Source organism: Notolepis coatsorum (genome assembly GCF_963971535.1).
Source record: "Notolepis coatsorum genome assembly, chromosome: 14".
In the NCBI taxonomy this organism is placed as follows: domain Eukaryota; kingdom Metazoa; phylum Chordata; class Actinopteri; order Aulopiformes; family Paralepididae; genus Notolepis; species Notolepis coatsorum.
The window spans coordinates 79575498-79601593 of NC_140178.1; the positions used below are offsets into that span (position 1 = coordinate 79575498).

The following is a 26096-nucleotide window of genomic DNA, read 5'->3' on the forward strand; positions in this document are numbered from 1 at the left end:
GTAGCCTTAGTATTACCCTGATTAGCTTGTTTTGTGATGTCTGTAGTTTTATTTTCTGACTTTTGGGGGCACTGTTGTACCAAGAGCCACACGCATAGTCATAGTGACACTGTATGAGAGCTCCAGCAAGAATCTTCATCGCTGACTGATCTAAAAAATGAGAGATTCTGGCTAGGTATCTAGTCCTGTTATTTATCTTTGTAAGTGCTTGGTGAGCCATGCTTTCCCCTGATAAGCTGTTTTCCAGGACGCAACCGAGATATTTCACAGATGTTTTGTCTGTGAGAACAGTATCTCCTATTCTAATGTTAAAACCTGGCGATTTTCTGAGCCTGACCTTTGACCCGAATAAAATTGGGGGAGTAGTGCGGGGGGGGGGCTTTGTTTACCTTTTTTGGTAAATGGGCTAAACTAGGGTTGGTGTTCTGTTGTGAATATTTTGAATGAAGACGGGTCTGGTCCGTCTCCCCTTAAACTTTGTGTGTATGGGTTTGCTCATTCTACAGTTTTTGTGGTTTAGCTCTTTTATTCATTTAACCCTTTCATGGTGCACACCACAGTGGAGGGTGCTGTTTGCAATCACCACTGGTGCTCCATGTTAACGTCAGTCCTTTGTTTTTGATATATTGAAACAATGCCCCGCCCGGCCGACACCATGGGTGGGTCGGCCTGGCGAGTGGCTGGTGGGCTGTTAAGGCTTGTACCGCCATGGTATGGAATTGGCAACGATTAGAACTGTGTTCGAATTGGTGTTTTTTCTATTAAAGAAATGGTGTCTGGTGGAGGGGCCTTGAGGGCCAGCCGACGTCGACACATCGCGCGAGGTTGTTGACGTTATTAGCTTTGACCCAGCCGCAAGCTATAACCGCTCAGGGTTCCCCTCTCCGCAGGGGATTTTGGTCTTCTGCTGGAGCGCGGGCGGTATTGTCCTAGGCCCTACACCGCCTCACACCGCGCAGCCAGAAGAAGAGAGAGCACGGCCTCGTCAGCGGCGATGACGGGGCCCTCGACAGGCGGCCATGTTTTTCCCCCGCCAGAGGTATCCTGGGCGTTGATTCGACAGGTGTCCACAAGGCCGACAGCCTTGGCGGCCGAGGGATCGGCCATGTAGGATGGGTTCGGCTTGAACAAACAAGCCGTCACCGTCCTGCCGCGAGCAGCCCGCTCTCCGATCACTCCCTTCCCCAACACCAGCGGGAGAAGTGGGCTCTGATTGTTTCCTTTGGCTGCGGGCCGCGTGCCTTCGTTGATGCGCGGGCGGCCCCACTTTTCGCTTCTCATGGGGACAGGGGCTGACACCCAGTTGATGGCTGAGCCTGGGTCTGTCCGTGAGAATGTTGTGCTGTCAAGCGGCTCCCACACCTTGAACTGTGTTGGTTGAGCCTGGTGTTACGTCTGTCAACTTAAGTGTTGTCAGCAGGGGGGCTCGAAACCTTTTGAGGCACACAGTGCGGGCTTCCCCGGCCTCGCCTTCGCCAGGCCAGGTATCATGTTGGTGCCTCCCACTCCTGAAATATTGGCAAGTGGTCGCAGCTCACATGGTTTGGGGTGGTAGTAATATCACTGCAGGGCTACGGTGTGTAGGAACCCATGGGGGCCTTACACCTTGCATGTCCGGCTGCAGAACAACTCCTTCAGCATGTTCTGGAGGGGTGTTCAGTGGGGGGGCTTTTTTCATCGGAAGCCCCCCGTATCAGATCGGCCCTTTCTGTCGGGGTTCCCCCTTGGGTGCGATTGCCTCGTGGGTGTGTCAGGGTCAGGTGTTCCGACACGGAACGCGCTCCTCGCACGGTTCCGGGGTTGTCTACGCACAGCGGGGGGACCGGGCCAACTATCTACAGTTCCTGGCGGACCTGCGCCACGTGACGGCGGGTGCGTTGGGAGTGTCGTCACATATGACTACGGCAGTACCATATGTCGAGGTAGATGGAGAGAACGGTGAGGCGGGGACTTGTGTTTACACAACCCCACCCGTTTTCAGGTTTGGTACAGACCCTGTTGTCGGGGTCTCCAGCAGGGACAGCTCTGGTCGACGAGATCCAATCTCTGTGGACGAAGCAAGCCATCGTCGTGGCGTTCTCCTCCCGGTGTTCTCAGCCCGAGAAGTCGGGAGGGAGGGGTGTAAGACCCAGGCTGGACCTGTCCCATGGGAAGGTTCAGCATTTTTTGGATCGTCTCCTACCTGTTGAACACTGTCAGGTGGGGGTCTGGTTCTCCTCCATAGACCTGTAGGATGCGTATGCGCATCCCCGATCTTCCATCCTAGGGCTTACCTACGCTTCCTTTGCAGGGTTAGCGTATGAGTACCAGAGGCTGCCGTTCGGTTTTCTCTGGCTCCCCGCATCTTCACCAAGTGCGTGGAGGCCGCACTGGGGCCTTTGCGTCGTCCGGGGTTACGGAGTGTTCTGCCCTGATGACGTTCTGGTCCTTCGCGGTCAAGGTGGATCGTCAGGTCTCATACCAGGCAGGTCTCTACCAGCCTGGGGTTGCTGTAGACTGGATGTAGAGTATTCCTCTTCCCAGTCAACGGTTGGAGGGCTATGGGCATCCATTTCAGAGCGTGTTGTCAACACGCTCTGGAGGTTCCGTCCTAGGACGGTTACGGCGCTGTCTCACGTCGCGTTTTCACCGACGCCTCCCTCGCTGGTGATGCGTCGGGCCAACGCAGTAGGGGGCAGCTGGCAAACCATGCTGCCCGGTCTGCGCTGCGTTCAATGTGTTGGTGTTGAAAGCGGTCCTTCTGGTCCACAAATGGTGTTGATCAGGACGGACGTTACGACGTCAGTGTCGTGTATCGACAGACAGGGAGGAGTACGCTCCCCCTGTCTGCACCAGGCGGCGGGCGGCTGGCTATGGGCGTCCTCCATCTGCGCGGCCTGAGGGCTCCCCACATCCCCGGCAGGGAGAATGTGGGTGCAGGTGTACTGTCGCGGGGCGGCCCTCATCCTGACGGGTGAGGATTGCGTCTGGACATGGCCAGGCGGGTCTGGGACCGATGCCGTGCCGCCAGGGATTCTTCCCCATACATCTGTTAGGTCAGTTGTTGGGACGGGTACGTTGAGGGGCGCAGGTTCTTGATCCTGATGGTGTTACCATCTGGAATGCGCATGCTCCCTCCACTGTCGCGCTTACGCGGGCAGATGACGTATGTTCCAAGTGTGGTGTAAGGTGGGGGGCCGGGACTCAGTCTCCTGCCCCCTGGATGCTGTCCTTAGTTACCTCCAGTCTCTCTTTGATAGACTGTCGGCTTCGACGGTGAGGGTATATGCAGCAGCTATATCCTCCTATCATGAGGGGTTTGAGGGGATGTCTTGTTCAGCCACCCTCTTGTGAAGCGTTTCCTGCTTGGCGCTCGACGCGTTAAGCCGGTGCAACGCTCCTTGGCTCCGACTTGGGATCTTCAATTGGTCCTCGGTCGGTTGTCCTTGGCCCCGTTTGAGCCGCTCGAGCGGGCGCCGTTGGGACAGCTGTCCTTCAGGACCGCGTTCCTTCTGGCTGTCACTTCCGCTAAACGCGTAGGTGAGCTCTGTGCTCTCTCGGTACGTCCAGAGTGCCTGTCTTTTCGGACCGATTGCGGTGTCACTCTGCGACCTGATCCTGCTTTCGTGCCTGAGAATATCCGGAGTTCCTTCCGCTCCCGGGATATTGTGGTTCAGGCGTTTCGTCCTCCTCCTCACACTAGTGAGTTAGATGCGGGCCTTCACCTGTCATGTCCAGTCCGTGCTTGGGGATTTACCTCAGCCGTACTCAGGATTTCAGGGTTACCGACCAGCTTTTTGTCTGTTACGGTGGGGCTCGTGCTGGTAAGGCACTGTCGGAGCAGCGTCTGTCCCATTGGTTGTGCGAGGGTGTTGCCCTCTGCTACACGCTGGCTGGGCAGGATCCCCCTGGGGGCGTCAGGGCGCACTCCACTCGTGGGGTGGCTGCCTCTGCCGCTCTCCTGGGTGGGGCCTCGGTGGAGGCCATCTGTGCTGCAGCTTCATGGTCCTCCCCGGGCTCCTTTGTAAGGTTTTACCTCATGGACATGACCGGGGGTTCTGTCTCCCAGGCGGTTCTGGGGTCTGTGGCCTTTCCTGCTTCCCGTCCTTTGGTCGGGTAGCAGGAGTGTGTGGGTATGGGCCACAGTGTGTTGGGTCACACGTGGTTCCGCCTGTACGGTGTGTTCAAGGGGTTCTAGCTCTCTCTTGTTCGCATTCAGGTGGAGTTGACTGCGCCCCCCCTTCATTAGGAAGGATGGGGTGACAGGGCTCCCCGCACCCCTTGATGTGGGCTTACGGGTCCTCAGGGGGTACATCTGTCGGGTCTCGCGCCCGCTCTTCCCCATTATCTCGTAAGGCTCAGAGCGGGACGCGATGCAAATACGAAATATAACGAAAGGTTATGTAGATAACCTAGTTATATTAGTATTGGCTGAGCGTCCCGCTCTGCGCGCCCTGAGTTCCCTCTTGAGGGATCTTTTCCTGGGACGGGTTTTTGGCGAGGAAGGGTGTTTCATGACCAGAGTCATGGTTATATGGGTGGTGGCCACCATTAGGGGCGGGGCCCCATACAGGTGGGGTGCATGTGTTTTTTATTCGTGGGAGATACAATATGTATCACAGAGTATCTCGTAAGGCTCAGAGCGGGACGCTCAGCCAATACTAATATAACTAGGTTATCTACATAACCGTTCGTTTATTATTCAGCTCTATAGTATAATAACAGTTTATTATTCAGCTCTATAGTATAATAACAGTTTATTATTCAGCTCTATAGTAATTACAGTTTATTATTCAGCTCTATAGTAATTACAGTTTATTATTCAGCTCTATAGTATAATAACAGTTTATTATTCAGCTCTATAGTATAATAACAGTTGTGTCTTGAATACTTTATTATTCAGCTCTATAGTATAATAACAGTTTATTATTCAGCTCTATAGTATAATAACAGTTTATTATTCAGCTCTATAGTATAATAACAGTTTATTATTCAGCTCTATAGTTTAATAACAGTTTATTATTCAGCTCTATAGTATAATAACAGTTTATTATTCAGCGCTATAGTATAATAACAGTTTATTATTCAGCTCTATAGTATAATAACAGTTGTGTCTTGAATACTTTATTATTCAGCTCTATAGTATAATAACAGTTTATTATTCAGCTCTATAGTATAATAACAGTTGTGTCTTGAATACTTTATTATTCAGCTCTATAGTATAATAACAGTTTATTATTCAGCTCTATAGTATAATAACAGTTTATTATTCAGCTCTATAGTATAATAACAGTTTATTATTCAGCTCTATAGTATAATAACAGTTGTGTCATGAATACCTTATTAAGTTTCAAGTTTCTTTAATAGTTGTCATTAGGGGTGGGACGATACATCGATCCAGATCGATACATCGATGTAATTATCAACAATCGAATCGGATCGATGCGATGTAATAAGATCGATTCATATCGATACTCTTATTTTGAAAATCCTGTGGCGAGTCTCATATCCGCCCAAGAACAACAGCAGTAGCTCCGTGTGTGTAGATGTTACAGCATAGCATTCTCCCTTTCTGTGTGTGTGTGCGCCTTGAAAAGCTTTGGAAAGACCAGATGAGGTCAGAGGAGTTTGATGTTTAAATGTTATTTAAACATAAACAATATAATACATAATAAATGTAGGCCTATACATGATCATGCAACATCAACAAATTGTTGTAGGAACGGTTTGGGAGAGGGAGGTTGTGAGTTTTGAGTTCCAAAAAATGTAGCTTAAAGTTTAAAGCTCAATATATAAAAACGTGGCACTTTACAGTGAACAGGAGGTCTATTTGTATTAAAAACAATAGATTGATTTTCCTTTAAATGTCTGGAAGAGCTCAAAAATACAAATGTCAAATGATATTTTCATTACCTTTTTTTTGTTGATCTAAATGTTACTGATTGTGTTAAATGGGCATATGATATCATCTCATATCGATTGCAGGCACCTGAATCTAATCGTATCGTATTGTATCGTGAGAGACTTTGTGATATCGGCAAATATCGTATCGTTGTCCAAAGAATCGATATCGTATCGTATCATGATGAAACTGGTGATTCCCACCCCTAGTTGTCATACAGAAGTACAGAATACTTTTATACAAAATGCTTCTTACTGTTGCGCTCCAGAGACTGTGCAAGACAAGATAAGTATGAAATAAAATAACATAGTAAAATTAGAAGTAAAAAAATGAGGTCACAGTGTTCAGTTTAGACATATGTACAATGTTCGATGCAGAATAGACGTAGTTACCATACAATATACAATACTGTGCAGTGTACTAATATACAATACTATATAGTGCAAGGCAGAAATGGAGAAATGGGACGAGGTGCAATTTAGGTACAATTCACAGTAGGTGTACGAGTTGTAGTGCAAATCCTTTATCAATAAATATAAAGTGTAAGTGTGTTTGTGTGATCTAAAGTGTGGAGAGTGGGTGCTGCAGTGTGTTGTTTGTTTGAGTGAGTGTGTGCGTGTGGGTGTGTGTGCTGTGTGCATTTGATGGTTGTTGCATAGTGATTATTGTTCGTTTAGCGATTATTGTTCGTTTAGCAGCCTGATGGCCTGGGGATAGAAGCTTCTTCTGAGTCTTTCTGTGCTCGCCTTAAGACTCCGGTATCGCTTGCCTGACCGCAGCAGTTCAAAGAGGCAGTTGTTCGGGTGGCTCGAGTCCTTAATAATTCTCTTAGCCTTCCCCTTGCACCGCTTGTTGTAAATGTTCTGGAGGGTGGGAAGCCCCCCTCCAATTGTGCGTTCGGCTGAACGTGTCACTCTTTGTAGTCTGCTACGGTCTTGTGCAGTGCTATTCCCAAACCAGGAGGTGATGTTGCCGGTCAGGATGCTCTCTATTGTACATGAGTAGAAGTTCCTAAGGATCTTCTGACTGACTTGGAACTTCCTTAGGCGCCTGAGGAAGTAGAGGCGTTGTCGTGCCTTCTTCACAACACTGTCAATGTGTGTGGTCCATGTCAAGTCCTCGGATATGTGGGCTCCGAGGTACTTGAAACTGTTCACTCTCTCAACCGGTGCCCCGTCGATGCTGAGGGGGCTGTAGTCCTTGACCCCCGACCTCCTGAAGTCCACAATCATCTCTTTTGTTTTGCTGACGTTCAGGGAGAGGCAGTTCTCCTGACACCACTGTGACAGGTTCTCTACCTCTTCCAGGTAGGCCCTTTCGTCGTTGGCAGAGATCAGGCCCACCACTACTGTGTCATCAGCAAATTTGATGATGGTGTTGTTGTTCCGCTGTGCTACGCAGTCATGTGTGTACAGGGAGTAGAGGAGGGGGCTCAGAACACAGCCCTGGGGGGCCCCTATGTTGAGCGTGATGGATGAGGAGGTGCAGTTGCCGGCTCTTACCACCTGGGGTCTGCCCGTCAGGAAGTCCAAGACCCACTGACAGAGGTCATAGTTCAAGCCCAGGTCCCTGAGCTTGGCTATGAGTTTGGAGGGGACTATGGTATTGAATGCTGAGCTGTAGTCGATGAACAGCATTCTCACATAGTTCCCCTGCCTCTTGTCCAGGTGTGATGCTGCTGTGTGCAGCACATGGGCTATGGCGTCCTCCGTGGACCTGTTGGGGCGATATGCAAATTGCAGAGGGTCCAGGTTGATGGGGAGGGAGGAACAGATGTAGCCCTTCACTAGCTTCTCAAAGCACTTCATGGCTATGGAGGTGAGGGCTACAGGGCGGTAGTCGTTGAGGCAAGCGGGCGTAGATTTTTTGGGTACAGGGATGATGGTGGACTTCTTCAGACAGGTGGGGATGACAGCCTGTTCCAAGGACAGGTTGAAGATGTCAGTGAATACCGGGGCCAGTTGGTCGGCACAGACTTTTAGGACGCGGCCGGGGATGCCGTCCGGTCCTGCTGCCTTCCTGATATTCACTTATTCACTATTATTCAGCTCTATAGTATAATAACAGTTTATTATTCAGCTCTATAGTTTAATAACAGTTTATTATTCAGCTCTATAGTATAATAACAGTTTATTATTCAGCTCTATAGTATAATAACAGTTGTGTCTTGAATACTTTATTATTCAGCTCTATAGTATAATAACAGTTTATTATTCAGCTCTATAGTATAATAACAGTTTATTATTCAGCTCTATAGTATAATAACAGTTTATTATTCAGCTCTATAGTATAATAACAGTTTATTATTCAGCTCTATAGTAATTACAGTTTATTATTCAGCTCTATAGTAATTACAGTTTATTATTCAGCTCTATAGTAATTACAGTTTATTATTCAGCTCTATAGTATAATAACAGTTTATTATTCAGCTCTATAGTATAATAACAGTTGTGTCTTGAATACTTTATTATTCAGCTCTATAGTATAATAACAGTTTATTATTCAGCTCTATAGTATAATAACAGTTGTGTCTTGAATACTTTATTATTCAGCTCTATAGTATAATAACAGTTTATTATTCAGCTCTATAGTATAATAATCTAACTATAATAGATAACTTTATCTATAATAACAGTTGTGTCATGGATACTTTATTATTCAGCTATGTTGTATAATAATGTCATGGATACTTAACGGTAGGAGATGTTTGGCATCGTAGCTACATTTGACTGATCACAGCTTGTGGGCCTCCAGGGGCCCAGACCAGGATGGAGAGCTGTCCCTGCCTGAAGACGGAGACCCCTCGGAGGGCGATGTCCTGAGGATGAGCAGCGCCCTCCCCACCATGTGGCTCGGCGCCCAGAACGGATGGTGAGGAGGAGAGTGGCCACTAGAGGGTACTGTCGGCCTATAGGCAAGAGACAAACATGACAGTGTTATGTTCTGCTATGGTTCTAACTAAACATTGAATCTATTTCCGCTTGTCTCTCTCTCTCTCACTCTATCTCTCTCATTGTCACTCTCTCTCCATCCATCCATCTAACTATCCAACTATCTATCTAGTCTGTACGTCCACTCGTCTGTGGCCAGGTGGAGGAAGTGTCTCCACGCCATCAAGTTGAAGGACTCCATTCTCAACATTGTGTGAGTACACAGTCTGTGGTGCAGCCGCCAGGAGAGACACATGCAGCTCTTGTTGTGTTGTGTTTTGTCATTTGTATACACGAGAAAGATGTTACACGTTTGAAACTCTGTCCCTATCCATGGTTCCAGGCATGTAAAAGGGAGGGTCCTGGTAGCGTTGGCAGACGGAACACTAGCAATATTCCACAGAGGCCAAGGTGAGCCTCCTTTTCCTCCCTTCTGAGTTGAGTTACACGTATGCTGGCTGTCGATCGGTAGAGACCTTTCTCAATCCATGCTGTTACTTCCTTCCTGAATCCCTGTAGCTTCTGGCTACAAAACGAATGCACATTCAATCGGGTTGAAATAAACGCTGAGATTTACTTTGGGTGCTTTCTGTGGAGTAGGTTTCAGCGTTTATTGTGCAGGGCTTGTAGTGTGGCCCCATTGACTTCTGTTCTGTGGCTAATTTGCCGGGAACTGCGGGTATCCAGTGTGAAGAACAGCTGGGACTGTGCTCAGAGAGGAGTCCACCCATCAACAGCATCAGGTGGGGAAACAGGGAAAGGGGTCCAAGTTCTGAAGCCTCGCGTTTATAAACCTGCTCTGAGCCAATGGTTTTATGTTGGCTTGTTGTCATTATTGTTTGTCTTTTATTTTATTGTATTTTATTTCATCCATTTTTATTATGCTACCTCTTTCTTTTTTATTTTTTTTTTTTTTTTTGTTCAGTGTACTATAAAGCACTTTGTAACAATGTTGAAAAATATGTTATTTATACTTATTTGTCCTTTTGTACTTACTCTACTTTCAATTGAAACAACTTTATCTTTTTAATTATAAAAGGTTATTTACTGGGCTATACTTTCCATTTGCCCTCAATGCTCCTAATTTTGGCTACTAGAATTTTAACAAATTCTACTGTTGTCCTTGTTGTAATTCACTTGTTGTATGTCTGCTGAATCCCTTCAATGAAAATGTTTTCAAACGGTTTTATGTTGGACAAAGACTATCAGTCATCTTTTGGCAGCCATTTTGTGCCAGATCTTCTGTTAGCCATTCTGCACCCGGAGGAGTCTCACATTATGCATTTTATCTGTGACTGTGCAGATGGTCAGTGGGATCTAACCAACTACCACCTGTTAGACCTGGGCCGGCCCCACCACTCCATCCGCTGTATGACGGTGGTCCATGACAGGGTTTGGTGTGGTTACAGGAACAAGATCTACGTCATCCATCCCAAGGCCATGAGGATAGAGGTACTGTACAGCTAGCGTTCTGTCACTGACATGAAGATAGAGGTATTGTACAGCTAGCGTTCTGTCACTGACATGAAGATAGAGGTATTGTACAGCTAGCGTTCTGTCACTGACATGAAGATAGAGGTATTGTACAGCTCAGGGTTAGAAATTAACATTTCTTTTCAAGGGCTTTTTTTGCCCCCCTTAATTGATTTTCGGGGGCTTTTTTTTTTATTTCGGGGGCACAACATTTTTATAATGAAAATTAACATAAAGATTATAAAACATTGTTGACACTTTTTTTTACAGTCTTCGTCCCTATGTTTGATAACGTAATGTTAATGTCTCCATATATAGGGCTCTACGCTAACCTTTTTCCCAAGGAGCACATGTGCTCATAAAATTTAAATACAAATTTAGGAGCACACAGAAATATAGGAGCACAGTGACAATTGTTCAAGTAACACACACACACACACGTGACATCATGGCTTGGTTTCATGTTTTGAGGTACCTTCAATTATCTGTAAATAATACATACATACTCTATCTAAATAGATTAAATATTATTGTCCCTGAGGGCAAGTTGGGTTGTTGTCTTGATATATCTACAAATAGCAGATGAATAACCGGTTGCCTCTGGATCAATGAATGTCTAATATTGAATAATATTATTAGATATTTTATTTTTAACATCCCTAATTCCAACAGTCAAGAGGCTTGTTTCAAATTGATGAAAAACCCCACACACGCAACGTTTGTGAGTATAGGCTCTGGCCAGATCGATCAATGAAATACGTTGCACGCTCAGCGCTGTGGAATGAAGGAAATGCGCATCGGGATCGGATTTGGATGTTAATCTTTGGAGTTTTGTTACAAATGGAACGGTCTTTCCCCGCGGAACACAAGTTACTTATCGTTACACAGGTCGCGCTATGCAGATGCTTAGCTTGCTAACGTTAAGATAGCAGTGTAATGCTTGATGAGAGCAGAGCGCTCTGTCTGTGTTCCTGTAACACGCAGCGGGCCCTGCCTCCCTCCTCCTTGGAACAAACATTCCACCCAAAAACTGAATTTCAGTCCAGTTTCAATCTGAACTATTAACAGCGGAGCTGTTTTGTAATCTTCACAATCACTCGTCTGTCTCGCACACTGCAAGTAAATGATTTTTCCGGTTTGCACACACACATATTATTAGGGGCAAATACGAGGGAAATGCTCGCACTGTAGAGCATATATATAATTATATATATAATTAGTAAACTGTCGGGGGCTTTTTTTGCCCCCCTTAACTGATTTTCGAGGGCATTTGGTCAATTTTCGAGGGCATTTTGCCCCAAGCCCCCGTTAATTTCGAACCCTGGTACAGCTAGCGTTCTTTCACTGACATGAAGATAGAGGTATTGTACAGCTAACGTTCTTGTCACTGACATGAGGATGGAGGTATTGTACAGCTAACATTCTTGTCACTGACATGAAGATAGAGGTATTGTACAGCTAGCGTTCTGTCACTGACATGAGGATGGAGGTATTGTACAGCTAACATTCTTGTCACTGACATGAGGATGGAGGTATTGTACAGCTAACATTCTTGTCACTGACATGAGGATGGAGGTATTGTACAGCTAATGTTCTGTCACTGACATGAAGATAGAGGTATTGTACAGCTAACGTATTGTCACTGATCTGAGCTCGGTGTGGCACTCCCTCAGGTTATTAAACACCTTGACATATTCCTCATGTAATAGTCCAACCTTGTTTCAAAATAGCTAGGTGTCTGAATGGCCCTTTTGTCGATTCGAAAAAGGTCTTTAAACTCTTTTTTAAATCCTGCATCACTTCATGTGATTGGACTGTCTGCCCTGTCCTAACATCCGTGCACAAGAAGTCCTGGCAAGGGGGATTGCAATCACGTCTGTTTGGTTCTGTCTGTCTGTCCGTCCCCACCAGCCATACCTCCTACAGTTCTCACATATGCTGACAGCAGGCCAAGAAACTGAATTGTATTGTATTGTAACTGAAAGTATTTTATTTGAATTAATTTCCAGCTTTGTCCATTGAGATCAATATTGAGGGTAAACATAAACACTCAAGGGCGCTATGACACAAAGCCTCACCTAAACTCCTATAATCAAGTCTCTGGCAACACTTTACAACATGCCAGTGCTGTCGGAACAGTCTTATGTTTGTAGTCTTGCTCCATTCATGGCAGGAATGAAATATAGCCTAATAACGGTTTGCATCCGTGCGGGTGTAGGCATCTCTCAGAGGGCCCTTTTTAGTTACTGTTGAGTTTATGAAGTAAAAATGTCCCTCATTATCCAAGATAACTCTCTGACATTACCCTCTTCTTTCTTTGCCCTGTTTTGATCGGAGCAGAAGTCGTTTGACGCCCACCCCCGGAAGGAGAGCCAGGTGCGCCAGCTGGCCTGGGTGGGAGATGGCATCTGGGTGTCCATCCGCCTCGACTCCACCCTGAGGCTGTTCCACGCCCACACCTACCAGCACCTCCAGGATGTGGACATAGAGCCCTACGTCAGCAAGATGCTGGGTAGGTCTACGGGCTGACGGTCACCGTTTACTGTCGAATCATAAATGTCCATATCCCACATCTGACCAATCGCTCTTGAAAATAAGAATTACATCGACACATTTTTAGGCATTTAGTAGATGTTTGTACAACAAGTGCAACAGTAGAGGGAGCTCAAGTCCTTGTATTACCAACATGGCACAAACCAGTTCCCATGGAGATAGAAGTGAGTGACTTCTGATGTATCCCGTTCCTCACAGCATGACTCCATGACCCTGTTTCTGTTCTTCTTTTCTATGGTTCTGGTATTTTTTATTCTACCGTACTTGTAGCTATAGGAATAGCTGCAAATGTTGGCTATTGGAAGTTTTAATTATTTAATTTTTTCCATTATATTTAATTATTTTATCATTATACAGAATTATATACAGTGCAATTATAGAAGAGTTTACTTCACAAAGTCTATGTATGTGGTAAAAACAGCCTCTTTGCTGCTGTTGGGTGAAAGCCTTTTTGAGATGCAAGGTTTCCTACCGACAGAAGCATGTTATTATTGTTTGGGAGGATTAGTTAAGTAAGGGATAATGTATAGCTACGAGGTCATTGGCGCAAAATAATTGACCGACACGGAGTTTAAAATACCGAGCCGCCTCGGCGAGGTGTTTTAAATGTCAGTGAAGGTCAATTATTTTGCGATGATGACCGAGTATAGCTATACATTATCCCGCTTATTACATGGCTAACTTACTAACAATATACCTAATTCATTTGACAAATCGCAGTTGTTCTGTGGCTCTGTCAGCCAAAATAAAGTGATTATTATTATCGCGGGCAGCCCGGCAGGTGTGTCTGATTGGCTGCACTGAAACGGTGTGTGTCAGTGGGGCTTGATTACTCCAGCTGCGAAAAACAATAATCACCGGTGGTTATCGAAAAATAATTCACCGCTGTCGGGGGCTATTGACCTATCACAAGCAAGCATTTCGGCGAATGTGTAAACGCCATGTAATAATAATGTATAATCCTGACTACTATGTCAGGAATGTGACTTGTGTAGAGAAAAGCTACTTGAAAAGCCACTGCCTAATTTTCATGAATTGTAATTTTCCATTGAAATAACCAACCAAAAACTTGCTGTGAAAACTTTACAAGGTGTACCCCAAGCCTCAAGGTCGGCATATATATATATATATATATATATAATATATATAATTTGTATGTAGAGTAATCACTCTACAGAGCTTTTGTTGTATTGCTTTCCCCCAAAACATTTTGATTAATGAATTTATCATGAAATAATATGTTGTGGGTCCAAAACTAATGTTGTTTACATGTTGCAGGCATGTATCCCCTCCCTATTTCCCATTTCCCCATGTGCAATGCACCCGATAGGATAAATTACATTCTGGTGCTCTAGTGCGACATCTACTGGCTGAATGTTACCCTTTATGTTGCCTGTGCAAAGATTTTCTTCACTAGAAAGAAAGAAAGAAAATATGATTTGAGAGACATTTGTAAGTTTACTGTTTCTAAACCTAAGAAAAGGATTATGTATTTCTATTGTTGGGGTCAACTTGTGGAACAATGCTGATATAAATTTAAGAATGACAAACGCTTTTGAATTTTTTTTTATAAAAAATGTATCGCTTTTTAGATTACAAATGTGAATAATTTTTATTTAGTTATTTTCCTGGTTTTTGATTTGGAGGCTTAATTTGGTAAGAATATAGAACGGGTAGATAAAATAATTATGCTTCAGCCTGTACCTTTTCAGGCACTATCAAAATCAAAGACCATTGACAGTCTGGAATGATTGTGCATTATTGTAGTGTGTGTGATGACTGAATAAAAAAACTACTACTACTATTACTGTGGCTCGGGAGGTAGAGCAGTCGTCTGGTAATCCGGAGCTTCCCAGTTCGATTCCCGCTTCTCTCGGGCAGCGTGTTGAAAGTCAAGTCAAGTCAAGTCAAGAGTTTTAATTGTCACGGCATACAGGTATACAATGAAATGCGGGTGGTCTTGCCCGCAACGATGTGCAATACAGTGGTACATATAATAGAATCAAAAGAAGAAACAACATTGTGCAGTAACAGGTAGCAGGTAACATGGAGTGACATCTCGGTATCTGTACATAGTTATTTACAGAGCATGTGTGACATGCTAGTTAGCTTTGGTAGTGCAATACACTGTTCCTGTTATTCTAATTTAAAGTGTCCTTTCCTTTGGCCATAAGTGTGCGTGTGTGCGACATGAGTGTGTGCCCGCTCATGTTAAAGTGTTAAGTGGCTGCTCGTGTGTGAGCGTGCACAGTGTGCGTGTCGTGTGTGTGTTCATGTGTGCTTGTGTGTGGACAGTTCAATGTTCTGAGCACTCAATGTTCATTGTTCATGGCTCTGATGGCCTGGGGGAAGAAGCTGAGCCTAAGCCGCTCTGTCCTAGTAGCTGGGGTTCGCAGGCGTCTGCCTGACCTCAGCAGCTGAAACAGGCTGTTATTGGGGTGGTGAGGGTCTTTCATTATCCTGCAGGCTCTGGATTTGCACCTCTTGTTGTATAGAACCTGCAGGGGGGGTAGTGCAATACCCGTGGTACGCTCGGCTGAGCGCACCACTTTCTGTAGGGCCTTCTTGTCCTGTGCCGTGCTGTTTCCATACCAGGCAGTGATGTTTCCGGTCAGGATGCTCTCTACAGCTCCTGAGTAGAAGGACTGGAGTATCTTCCCCGATACTCTGAACTTCCTTAACTGTCTCAGGTGGTAGAGACGCTGTTTCGCCTTCTTTACTACTGTGTCTATGTGTGTTGACCATGTCAGGTCCTCTGAGATGTGGACCCCCAGGTACTTGAAGTGTCCTTGAGCAAGACACTTAACCCCTAATTGCTCCTGATGAGCAGGTTGGCACCTTGCATGGTTGCCTCCATCATCGGTGTGGATGTGTGAATGAATGGGTAAAATGTGAGGAACAAATTGTAAAGCGATTTGGATAAAAGTGCTATATAAATGCAGCCATTTACCATGTATTACTACTACTATTACTATTTCAACTACTATTACGACTACTACTGTTTCTACTACTACTATTACTACTACTATTACTATTACTACTTTAAGCACCCTTTAAGAACCCCCCCCCCCCACCCCCTTCTGTGTGTGTGTGTGTGTGTGTATGTTGCAGGTACGGGTAAACTGGGTTTCTCCTTTGTGAGAATCACAGCTCTCATGGTGTCTTGCAGTCGTCTGTGGGTGGGGACGGGGAACGGAGTCATCATCTCCATCCCGCTGTCAGAAGGTAAGCAGTATCATAATCTACTCCACCTTCTCCCCCGCTGATACAAATATCATACACAATACACCTCGTGTCACGATGAGGCCGGTAGCAGGGCTGCACAATTCTCGGTATACTTGCTTTTAATCGTGCATATAGTAGACAGGCGGCTGCGTTGTGAACGGCATTGTTCACATACTTGCCTGCATATTTTGCGTTGTACCTGGAGGGTTGAAACGTCTGTCCACTGGGGGGGACGGATCAGGGTCGAATCCTCCCTGGCACCACATTATATAGAAGAAGAATGTCTATCCTTGTGAATATCTATCCACTATCCGGATTTGCAACGTAAATGTAAAACGTGGCGACACTCGAGGAGGTTCTGTCGAGATCATGGCATGACCCGTTTAAAAAAAATCTTTCCAGCCTGTCACATCCACACTGTTGACGCGCTTCATTGCATCTTTGATTGATTTGATTTGATTTTTATTTAGTACATACAATTTATACAAAAGTATAAAAACAAGGGGTACAAGGATAACATGTGAAAGTCTGTCGACTTGTTTCCAACATGGTCCCAGACATGTAGTGTTAATTTCTGGGGACGTGCACAACATACGCTCCAAAGGAACAGGTACACCGGCTCCGCCCCCTACACTGTATTTAACCCTTCCACTACCACACTACCAAATGGTTAACCCTTTCACTGCGACAATACAGAAGGTTAACCCTTTCACTGCCACACGACAAAGGGTTAAAAGCAAGTGTACCAGAGACCAATCGGAATAGATTTTTAAAAGCTGTTGGTGGTTTAGGTTTTCTTTAGATACTTATTTTCCGTTTTCAGTTAATTCATTGTGCCTTAATATTGTGAGTAGGAGGATGAGTGATCGTTCCCTTTTTTAAAGTGATGCACTTAATTATACAAGACACTGCTACTTATGTACACAAACCACAGTCACAAGGTGGTTAGCTGTTAGCGAGAGGAGGAGTAGCTTGTTCTCATTGGACTCTTTACACCTCCGTTGCTCCCTCCTCCTCTCCTCCTCCTCCTCCCTCCACTGAAGGCACAGGTCCTCAGCATGGACACTTACTGAGGGGCCTGAACGGTGAGTCACCATCACACAGCTAGTCTGGGAACCTCCCTTTTTCTCGCTCTCTCTCTCACTCTCTCTCTAGCTCCTCCTCTTCTCTTCTTATGTCCCTTCTGCTGATGGTTCTCCTTCCTCGACTCCTCTGGTATCTGCATCTTGTCTCCTGTCATCCTCTCCCCTCTACTCTTCCTCTTTTCTCTTTGTATACTCCATCTCTCTCTCTCCCCCCCTCTCGCTGTGTGTGAATGAATCTGCCACTAAGTCTCTGATGTTCTCTCTCTTCCCCAGCCACCGTGACCCTTTGTTTTGGATGTGTGTTTTTCAGAATGTGCGTTTAGTGTCTTAATCGTTAACCTCGTCGTCATTAACCTCAATCTCTTCCCTCTGTCCTCATCCGGTTTGAGCTGAGCTGTGAGTTTGTTTGTTTTTGGCCTCAGGCTTTTTGCCCGGTCAGCCCTGCTAGTGTGCAGCGAGGGGTTCCCACACGTCCTGGAAAACCTTGACATTTAAACACTAGTTTTCCAGTCATTGAAAAAAGCACATGGAACTTGAAAAAAGGAGTAAAATATCCCGGAACACTTTGGTGATGGTCCTGGAAAATCAAAGAGTTCCAGGTGTTTTACCTCAAAGCAGCTACTTGTATCAGGTGCTCCTGGGGCGGCACAGGGTCGGAAAAACCAGGAAGGTTCTGGAAATGTTCCATGGGAAGTTACGCTTGGTCATTTCAGAAATGTTCACCAAGTTCTATTAAAAAACGTATAATAGTTAACTGATTTTGGGGGCAATGCATAGGTCTTGTGGCATGTTTTGGTTAAAATATCCACATTTAATGGAAATGAAAATTGCAACCCAGCACTGCATTCAATATTGAAGTGCAAATCCCACATCCCACGTTCAGGTAACCGCATCCTCCCGCGTCATTCATGTGCAATTGACCTGTCTCAAAACCCTGCCCCTTTTCTTGATCCTCCAATCACAACTGTCGCTTACCTCGGACAAACCAAGTTTGTCCGAGGTAAGCGACAGTTGTGATTGGAGGATCAAGAAAAGGGGCAGGGTTTTGAGACAGGTCCATTGTGTCGACACGATCCTGAATGTGCGCAAAAGGGATTTCTAAAACAAAGAGTGGGAACCCTGAACACATTGTGCTCAATCACAGCAGTGTGCAATGTTCTGATTTTAACATCATCGGTTGTATTGACGTACAGTTTGACCCCCTTCTCCCTCGACACAGCAGCCAACAAGACGATGGGTATAGTGCCACACCGCCCTGGCAGCGCGGTGCGGGTGTACAACGACGACGGTACCGATGGTGCCGCGCCGGGCAGCTTTGTGCCGTACTGTTCCATGGCCCACGCCCAGCTGTGTTTCCATGGACACAGAGATGCCGTCAAGTTCTTTGCCGCCGTCCCAGGTAATAATTCATTACACCAAAATACTCGCCTACGCCACAGCTGTGGTATGGATAAAGAAACTCAGTCGACTCGTCACAGGGTTGTGCAGGTGAAACGGTTAGTTGATTTACATTGACAAACGTGTAACATGGTGTTTCCTACATGCAGTCGTTTAGACGAGACCTGAGTCTTGAAATGTTGTATTTACTATAGATGCTCATCATCTTCCAGGAAATAAGCGTAAATAACTCCAGTCGAACTCTGCAAGGTTTAAATCGGAAAGATTGCCAAATTTTCCGCCATTTTTGTGTAACCTGTGGTGTTGTGTCGTCTCTAGAGTCTTCTTTCTCTCCTCATGTGAAGTTAAATCTACTCTAAAAGTGAAAGTGAAACTTAAGCTACTCTGTACTGTGACTCTGCTGCACAGACCTAAGCTCTACAGTTCACACAGACACGTTCACTTTATAATGTTATAAAGTGTGGGGTAATGTACTTGGTGGAGCCTGAACTCCGAGTAACACCGGTATCACAGACTACCGCGGCAGGCCTACTTCCCTGGGTTGATGGTGATTCTGGGACGTAAACATCCTCCTCCAGGTCAAGTGATGCCTCCGCCGGGCAGTACTGACTCCGGATCAGACGACCTGGCGTCTGAGTCTTCTGACGCCGCGTCTGAATCCAGAACCTACCTGGTGATGAGCGGAGGAGAGGGCTACATTGACTTCAGGATGGGTGAGTGGCTTAACTGCACCAGTTCCCAAGGTGGTAGGAGCTCAAAGAGGGGCCCCTCTCAATAAAGGAATGTATATATACAATATACTTTTTCTATAACAAACCGCTGTGGATTCTGAGGGTTAAGTCTAAACTAAATATTGCAAGTTTGCATTGTGTTTTCGAAGGGATCAACAGCAGGCTCAAAGAGTCTCGACAAAGACCAGAGAGGTGAAAACACAAGCCACTGCTGAAATACAGTATACAATTACCCTCTTCTCTCCCCAAGTCTCCTTTCAAATCCTCCAGCTGAGATGTTTTCTGTGGTTTTCTGGGAAAGCTCGACAAACGCTTGCTGCTTCCAACCACTGGTCGCAAATAAAACACATTACTATCACCTGTAGGATTTGAAAGGAGACTTTACAGAGAAAAGGGTCATTCTATACTGTATTCCACCAGCTTTTGTCGAGACTCTGAGCTTTCTATTGATCCTGTCAATGTCAACTGTGGCAGTTCGTTATAGAGCTTTGTTTATATATGTAATGCATACAAATGCCCACATCCTATATACCGTACTTTTCGCACTATAAGCCGCACCTGAATATAAGCCGCAGCAGCTAAATTGAATGATGTGTACATATATAAGCCGCACTGGACTATAAGCCGCAGGTGTTTTAATGTTTAATTACCATATGTAATTAGCATTGGGACACAATACTGTCGGACAAATAACAAGAATTAACTCATTTACAAGTTGTATTAAGTTTAGCAAATAAGGGAACAGATAAATAACATTTCAATGCAGTCAAAAAAGCAATATTTTGATTTTTACATTTTCGGGTTTGGTCACGTCGAGTCACATATAAGCCGCACCGTTATATAAGCCGCAGGGTCGAAAAATGGGGGAAAAAGCCGCGGCTTATAGTCCGAAAAGTACGGGGGGGGGTCTTGTGTATGGTATCTGCCTGGACATGTGCTTGTGTAATTGACCTATCTCAAGCTCTGCCTGTCTTTTCTTGACCCTCTCACAAGCGTTGCTTTCCTCGGTCAATTGTGTGTGTGCATGTGAACATGTGTTTTCCTTGTATAGCCATGTAATTTGAGTGCAAGAAGCCTGAAAGATATGGCTGGTTTTCGTTGTGATTATACAAAGTGAAGTACATAGGAAAGCACCTTTTTATTCAGACAAAATGGTCTTGTGTTCGGAGAGACATTTCACATGTTGACAGCTGTGCCTGTGAGGAGAGAGATATGGGTCAAAGGGGGTCACTATGGTGACTAGAGATAGGTGCCAAGCAACAGTGTGAGAGAGAGAAAGATAGAGAGACGGGGAGCAACTATTAGGCGTGCGTCTTCCGGTCGATGGCAGTTGAGTCTGGATAGCAATACAGACCACATCAGGCAGACAGCTTTCCAATGATATAAAATGTGTATGATTATCATAATTATTATTGTTATTATTCTTCATATGTAGTTGTTGAATTTGAACTAAATCATTTTCAAGCACTTTCCTTACTTGGGATAAGAAACATTTGAGTGTTAGCCTAATCTAATCTAGAAATGTCATCTATTGTTAAAAAGTTATGAATGAATGAATGAAACTAAATATCAGGAAAAATAATAGATTCTAATTTAGACCCAGAATTATTCAATCTTTTTTACTATTACACATTATTTATGTACTGTAATAATTTAATGCGTGTGTTAAAATTTTTATTAAAACATACCCCGTTCTATTCCTCGAGCCTTGTCTTCCACCATGACTCTCTGCCTCTCTACAAGCCTCTTCTGTGGGTAAACAAGGGCGGGAGGGGGCTCTGGTTCATGGGCTAGCTTGACGTTAGCTACGAGCCAGCTACGAGGAGGCCACAGCTAGCCTTGCAGCTAGCTGGGCTAACCAATGCTTGCCGGCTGGAAGCTTCATCTCTGGGCATGTGGTCCACACCGACCCGGTCACACTCATCATCCGTTCTGGGCTGATTAAATGAAATATATTATATATAGAATATGACCCAGTAATGAATAAACTAATAACAGCAATGTGGCTATTTGAAAACATTGCATACGCTAAATAAAATACGTCAATGATCCCTCGGGCACGAGCGCGGGCGGGCAGGGGACTGGCACGCGCAAGATACATGAGCCTTTTATCCAGGCTATTTTTCCACTTGCCTTGCTGCTTTAGAAACATGCGGAAAATATTACCAAAATCTCTGCAAAAACATCTCACAAACACTATAAACTGTCGGAAACTGAACGAATGCTATAATATGTCCAATAACTGCCTATAATTTATTAAAAACACCACTTACATCGGTGTTTCAAAATGCACGCTGCAGCTGTATTCCTGGGTAGAATAATTTTTCAAGACCGGGTGCTCTGAACATTTCTTCAAATGACATGAGCGTTTTACCGAGAGCTCCCCTAGCGTCCCTGTTGGGACTTTCTGAATGAGACTTTTATATCGATTAAAGGGGAAGTCCTCACCTTCAAGAATCTGTTGAGATTTCGTCCCTCCGACAAAAATGTACTGAATGGGCCCAATCTGCATGACAACAGCGCCCTCTCTAGTGTCGATGCAGCATTCAGGACTAGGAGAGAAGAGGTTAAAGACTTTGTTCTTCCTACTTCACTTAATTTCTGGATGAGAACCTTTGTTTATGTAAATAAACTATCCTTTTTGACGAATGGACGACTCGGCGTACGATTGTTTCCAAATGCAACCCGGGAGAAGAGATAGTGTTCTAGCCAGTAAGCCATGGGAGGACAGAATTCCACCGAACGATTGCCTCCATAATACAAAACAATACACAACAAAGAGATGGCCAGGAGAGGAGATTTACTTTACTTACGCCTACTACCCCTTCTGGGGCATAGGCCGTCAACAAGCTTCAAGGAGAGGAGATAGAGGCTGATAACGATCGACGACCAGGCTGAGACACCGATATCTTTCAAGCCCTTAGTACTGTACTGTACTGCACTGAGACCGATTTTCACATACTGCTGTGTCTTAACCCCCGACCCCCACCCACTCTCAGGCGACGAGGGCAGTGAGCTGGACGGCCTGTCGGAGCCCGCTTCCAGGCAGCCGGCTCCCACCAAGGCCGAGCGCAGCCACCTCATCGTCTGGCAGGTCATTGCTTGCCAGGAGTGAGCCAATCACGGGCTGCCACCTGACCGCCAGGGTCGCCCCGCCAGCAACACCCCCGTCCTCCCGCATGCCCATCCCTCAGTTCTATGATTTTATATGTCTGATGGTTCTTATTACCAGAATAGATAACTACATTGTTTGTAAATGGATACTTTTTTGTGTATGTTTTTGTACTGTTTTTTTTTCTCTTTATGAACTCTGGGTCAGACGAGGGGGTTATGTTAAGGAATCCGTCCCAAAGGCGTGTCTCCTTGTGTGTCAGTAGCACTAAGAGGGCACATGGGGGTAAAGTGCCATGACAACACTAGTATGTATTAAAGGGATAGACCTACTGTAATTTGGCAACGTTCTGTACTTGCATCGATCCTCTCCAATTTTTTATTAAGGCCTTGAGCTAAAAGGGATTTATCAGATGACAAGGGAATGACTGCACTCTGTAGGAGCTCTCTTATATTTAGTAAGTAACCTTAGTTCTAAAATATTTAGTATGGCAAAAGGGAACCAGAGGTTTTAAATTAAACTTAAAAGAACAAGCATTTTATTTTTTACTGTAACTATTTTTTACGTATGTAAACCTCATGTCTGTACACGTGTGTATGTGTGTTAGGTGTATGCGCGTGTCTGCGTGCGTGCTTGTGTGTGTGTGTGTATTTGCTTTCTTGTGTTGAGCGTTGTTTGCGATCCTAACCTAAGTTACTACAGAGTACAGACTTATTTTCGCTACCTTTGTGGTGTGGGTAATGTCTAATGGCCTGACACCTTACCGTGTTCTGAGTATAGAGGAGCCAATATTAGGATTTTACTGTGGGTTAGCATTGGCCTGCATGGGGAAGTACCTGTATCTCCGTACCAAGTGTCTGCCTGCTCCACCATTTTGGTTCCAGCTCATAATTCCATTGTCACTGGGCGGGTGGGACTGTCTGCGGCTGTCTGTGCCGCTATTTTGGTGCTTCCTTTATGCTAGAGCTAGTTGTCTGCACTTTAAAAATGTAAAATGTTAGTCGCTTGAGGTTTTTGAACACCTGTGGTAATGAACACTATACTAAAATCATGCAAACTGTATGGAGGAAATTATGTGTAATGCGATATTTATGTCTAATAAGGTGTCGCCCACTTACCAAAGGACAAAAGAGGAACTGTGAGAAGAAAAACAAAAAACATAACAAATATCTTTTCTGGGTTTAAATCTCTTGTGACTAGCATCATTTGAAGGGTTTATATATAAGGACTCATCATTCTGCTTCACCAGGGAATTTTAATGAAGGTAACAATCTTTAATGGCCACTCACTAAGCACTAGAAAGCATCTCCTAATTTTACCCCCTTTTCTCCTTTTGTTGTTGTGTACTTATACACATGCATTCAGACGCCCTGAAGCCAGTTATTGGCTAGTGTTGTCATTTTCTTTTAATTTTTGGACTTTGTGCAGTTTTTGTACTTGTCTGTGAGACACTTTTATGAAATAATGTGTATTTTGATGGTGTCTGTAACATGATATCAGAATACCGGTAATAGGCGGCTTGTTTTGGATTTGTTTTTATATTTGAAGAACCGGGCCAGGATTGGTCCTCCGTCCATTGATTATAATTTGTTTTTCCCATCAGGAATAACTTCCTATTATGTTGTAACCATTCCAGTATTTATTTTATTTCTTATTGAGCCTGACTTGGTTCAGAATGTAACTTTCTACATGAACAAAATAGGAAACTGTTAGACAAAAGTAAACAATACAATTATTTTAGACCAATGGGTTTACATGATTGTTAATAATGGTTAGATGAAAATAATGTAACCTAATCATGTTGGAATTATTGGCAAAACCATGAGATCAAAGTAGTAAGGACATTAATTGGGGTGGTTTTTGAACAACACATCCATTGTACTAAGCTATGCATGTTTTTTTAAGAGAACTGCTATGTATCAGTTGAAATCCCTATTTATTGCCACCGTTTTGGGTGGGGTGGATGTCCACATGTGTATTTGATTGTGAGTGAGAATGTGCGAGTGAGACATAGATTTTGCACGTGCAAGTGTGTGTTAACGAGTGTTTGTGTAAATATGGACGTTTGAACATGTTACACACACGGTTGTTAATATGCGAGTTTTTGAGAGTGTGGGGTGTGTGTGTGTATATGTATGTTGTGTGACCCCAGAGAATGGTCTCATGTTCCACCAGTACCAGTGAACCCAGAGAATGGTCTCATGTTACACCAGTTCCAGGCTTCTCTCTCGGGGCCCCCTGCAGCCTACGGACATAACTGTGGCGCCCCCTCCTGGTCAATGTTTGCTAAAACAGCATCATAGCCTTATTTTTAACAATCTATTAAACTCAATTTCATGGGGAATTATCTGGCATCTCATGTCTTATTTCTTTCAAATGTTAATGTCTTAGATGTTCAGGTTGGACCCCATTCTGACCCTAATGTCATTCAGGTGAAGGTGAAGGGAAATTGATGTCCAATTATGTTGAATATTATATGTTGCTAATAGCTATATGTTGATTGTTTTTCAAATGTAATTTTTTAGTGCTTTTCTTCATTTAAAGCACTTCACCAAAAAACAATGCCGATTTATTTTACACATAATCTCACAAACATCAAAATACTCTAAACCATTTGGCACACATTCATTTAGTTTGCAGTTATTGAGAGTAAATTAGTTTGAATATGGCCACCAGTGATGTGGCCCTTTTACGTTCTTTATATACTGTATACACAGTAGCCTAATCCTTCTAAAACACTTCTTGACTTGACTGATTTGAACCTTTTGCTGATTTAAGGCATGTGATTATTTGACCTTGTGACCGTCTTGGACATGTCCCCTCATGGCCAGTATGATGTCATCAATCCATGGTCTCTTTCTCAAGGCCCATGATGCTGATTGATTGAATTGATTGATTGAAAACTTTATTAACAGATTGCAGAATGGGTACAGTACAGTACAGCTCAATACATACAATTGTTAAGGGGATGCAGACCAGAGAAAGACTTTCGTCTTGTTTACACCAGGGTCCCCCACTTTCAATTCATCATAACACATACATGACATACAGATAGACTGCTACATCTATACATTTATGACATACCAGATTTGCAAATACAGTACTGTTTGTGATACGAAAAGAGTCCAGAAAAGAGTATATACATTTGACGTAGAAACTGTTGGAGGAGGTTGGGTAGGGGGGGGGGGGGGGGCACTGTACAAGCAAAACTGTACATTGGAATATTGACAAAACCATACTTGGTCATTTACTGTACATTGGAGGGGGTTGATATAGCTATAAACCTGCATTCCTTCGAATATATCATTAATCAATTAAACTTATATTGAAATACACTATATAGCCTATACACCAACACTGAAATGACACTGGATAAATAAGAACTAAAGCCAATCGCATGGCAATAGACTGCATTAATATTCCATAACAAGTCTTGTGTGCGCCAGTATGGCCTACATGTCTAATGAACAGTATAGGCTTAATATATTCTAGTTACTTGTTTCATTAGGATTTAGTAGATATATATGCTCTGCCCTACGTATAGTATAAGTACAGACTGTACCTATACTGTACGTAGGGCAGAGCATATAGTATCTACTAAATCCTAATGCAACAAGTCATTAATGGAATAATAAGCCTATACTGCGTTCATTCATTACGCCGTAGGCATTAATGGAATAATAAGCCTATACTGCGTTCATTCATTAC

The 26096-nt window shown here is 44.3% G+C and overlaps 1 protein-coding gene across 7 annotated transcripts in view; it reads left to right on the top strand.

Annotated features, from left to right (window-relative positions):
* Positions 1–24724, top strand: part of spag9a (sperm associated antigen 9a) — an 84555-nt gene extending 59831 nt beyond the window's left edge. For 4 of the 7 annotated variants that reach the window (XM_084329853.1, XM_084329855.1, XM_084329857.1 and 1 more), the window contains 10 exons: positions 8636–8752; positions 8945–9025; positions 9155–9222; positions 10115–10263; positions 12625–12796; positions 15949–16062; positions 17106–17147; positions 18367–18546; positions 19124–19258; positions 22276–24724. In XM_084329853.1, the coding sequence (XP_084185979.1) occupies positions 8636–8752; positions 8945–9025; positions 9155–9222; positions 10115–10263; positions 12625–12796; positions 15949–16062; positions 17106–17147; positions 18367–18546; positions 19124–19258; positions 22276–22391 (1174 nt within the window). In that variant the 3' untranslated portion in view covers positions 22392–24724. The remainder of the gene's footprint in view (positions 1–8635; positions 8753–8944; positions 9026–9154; positions 9223–10114; positions 10264–12624; positions 12797–15948; positions 16063–17105; positions 17148–18366; positions 18547–19123; positions 19259–22275) is intronic. The other 3 variants (XM_084329856.1, XM_084329859.1, XM_084329854.1) reach the window with 2 other exon arrangements.
* Positions 24725–26096: the final 1372 nt, after the last annotated feature.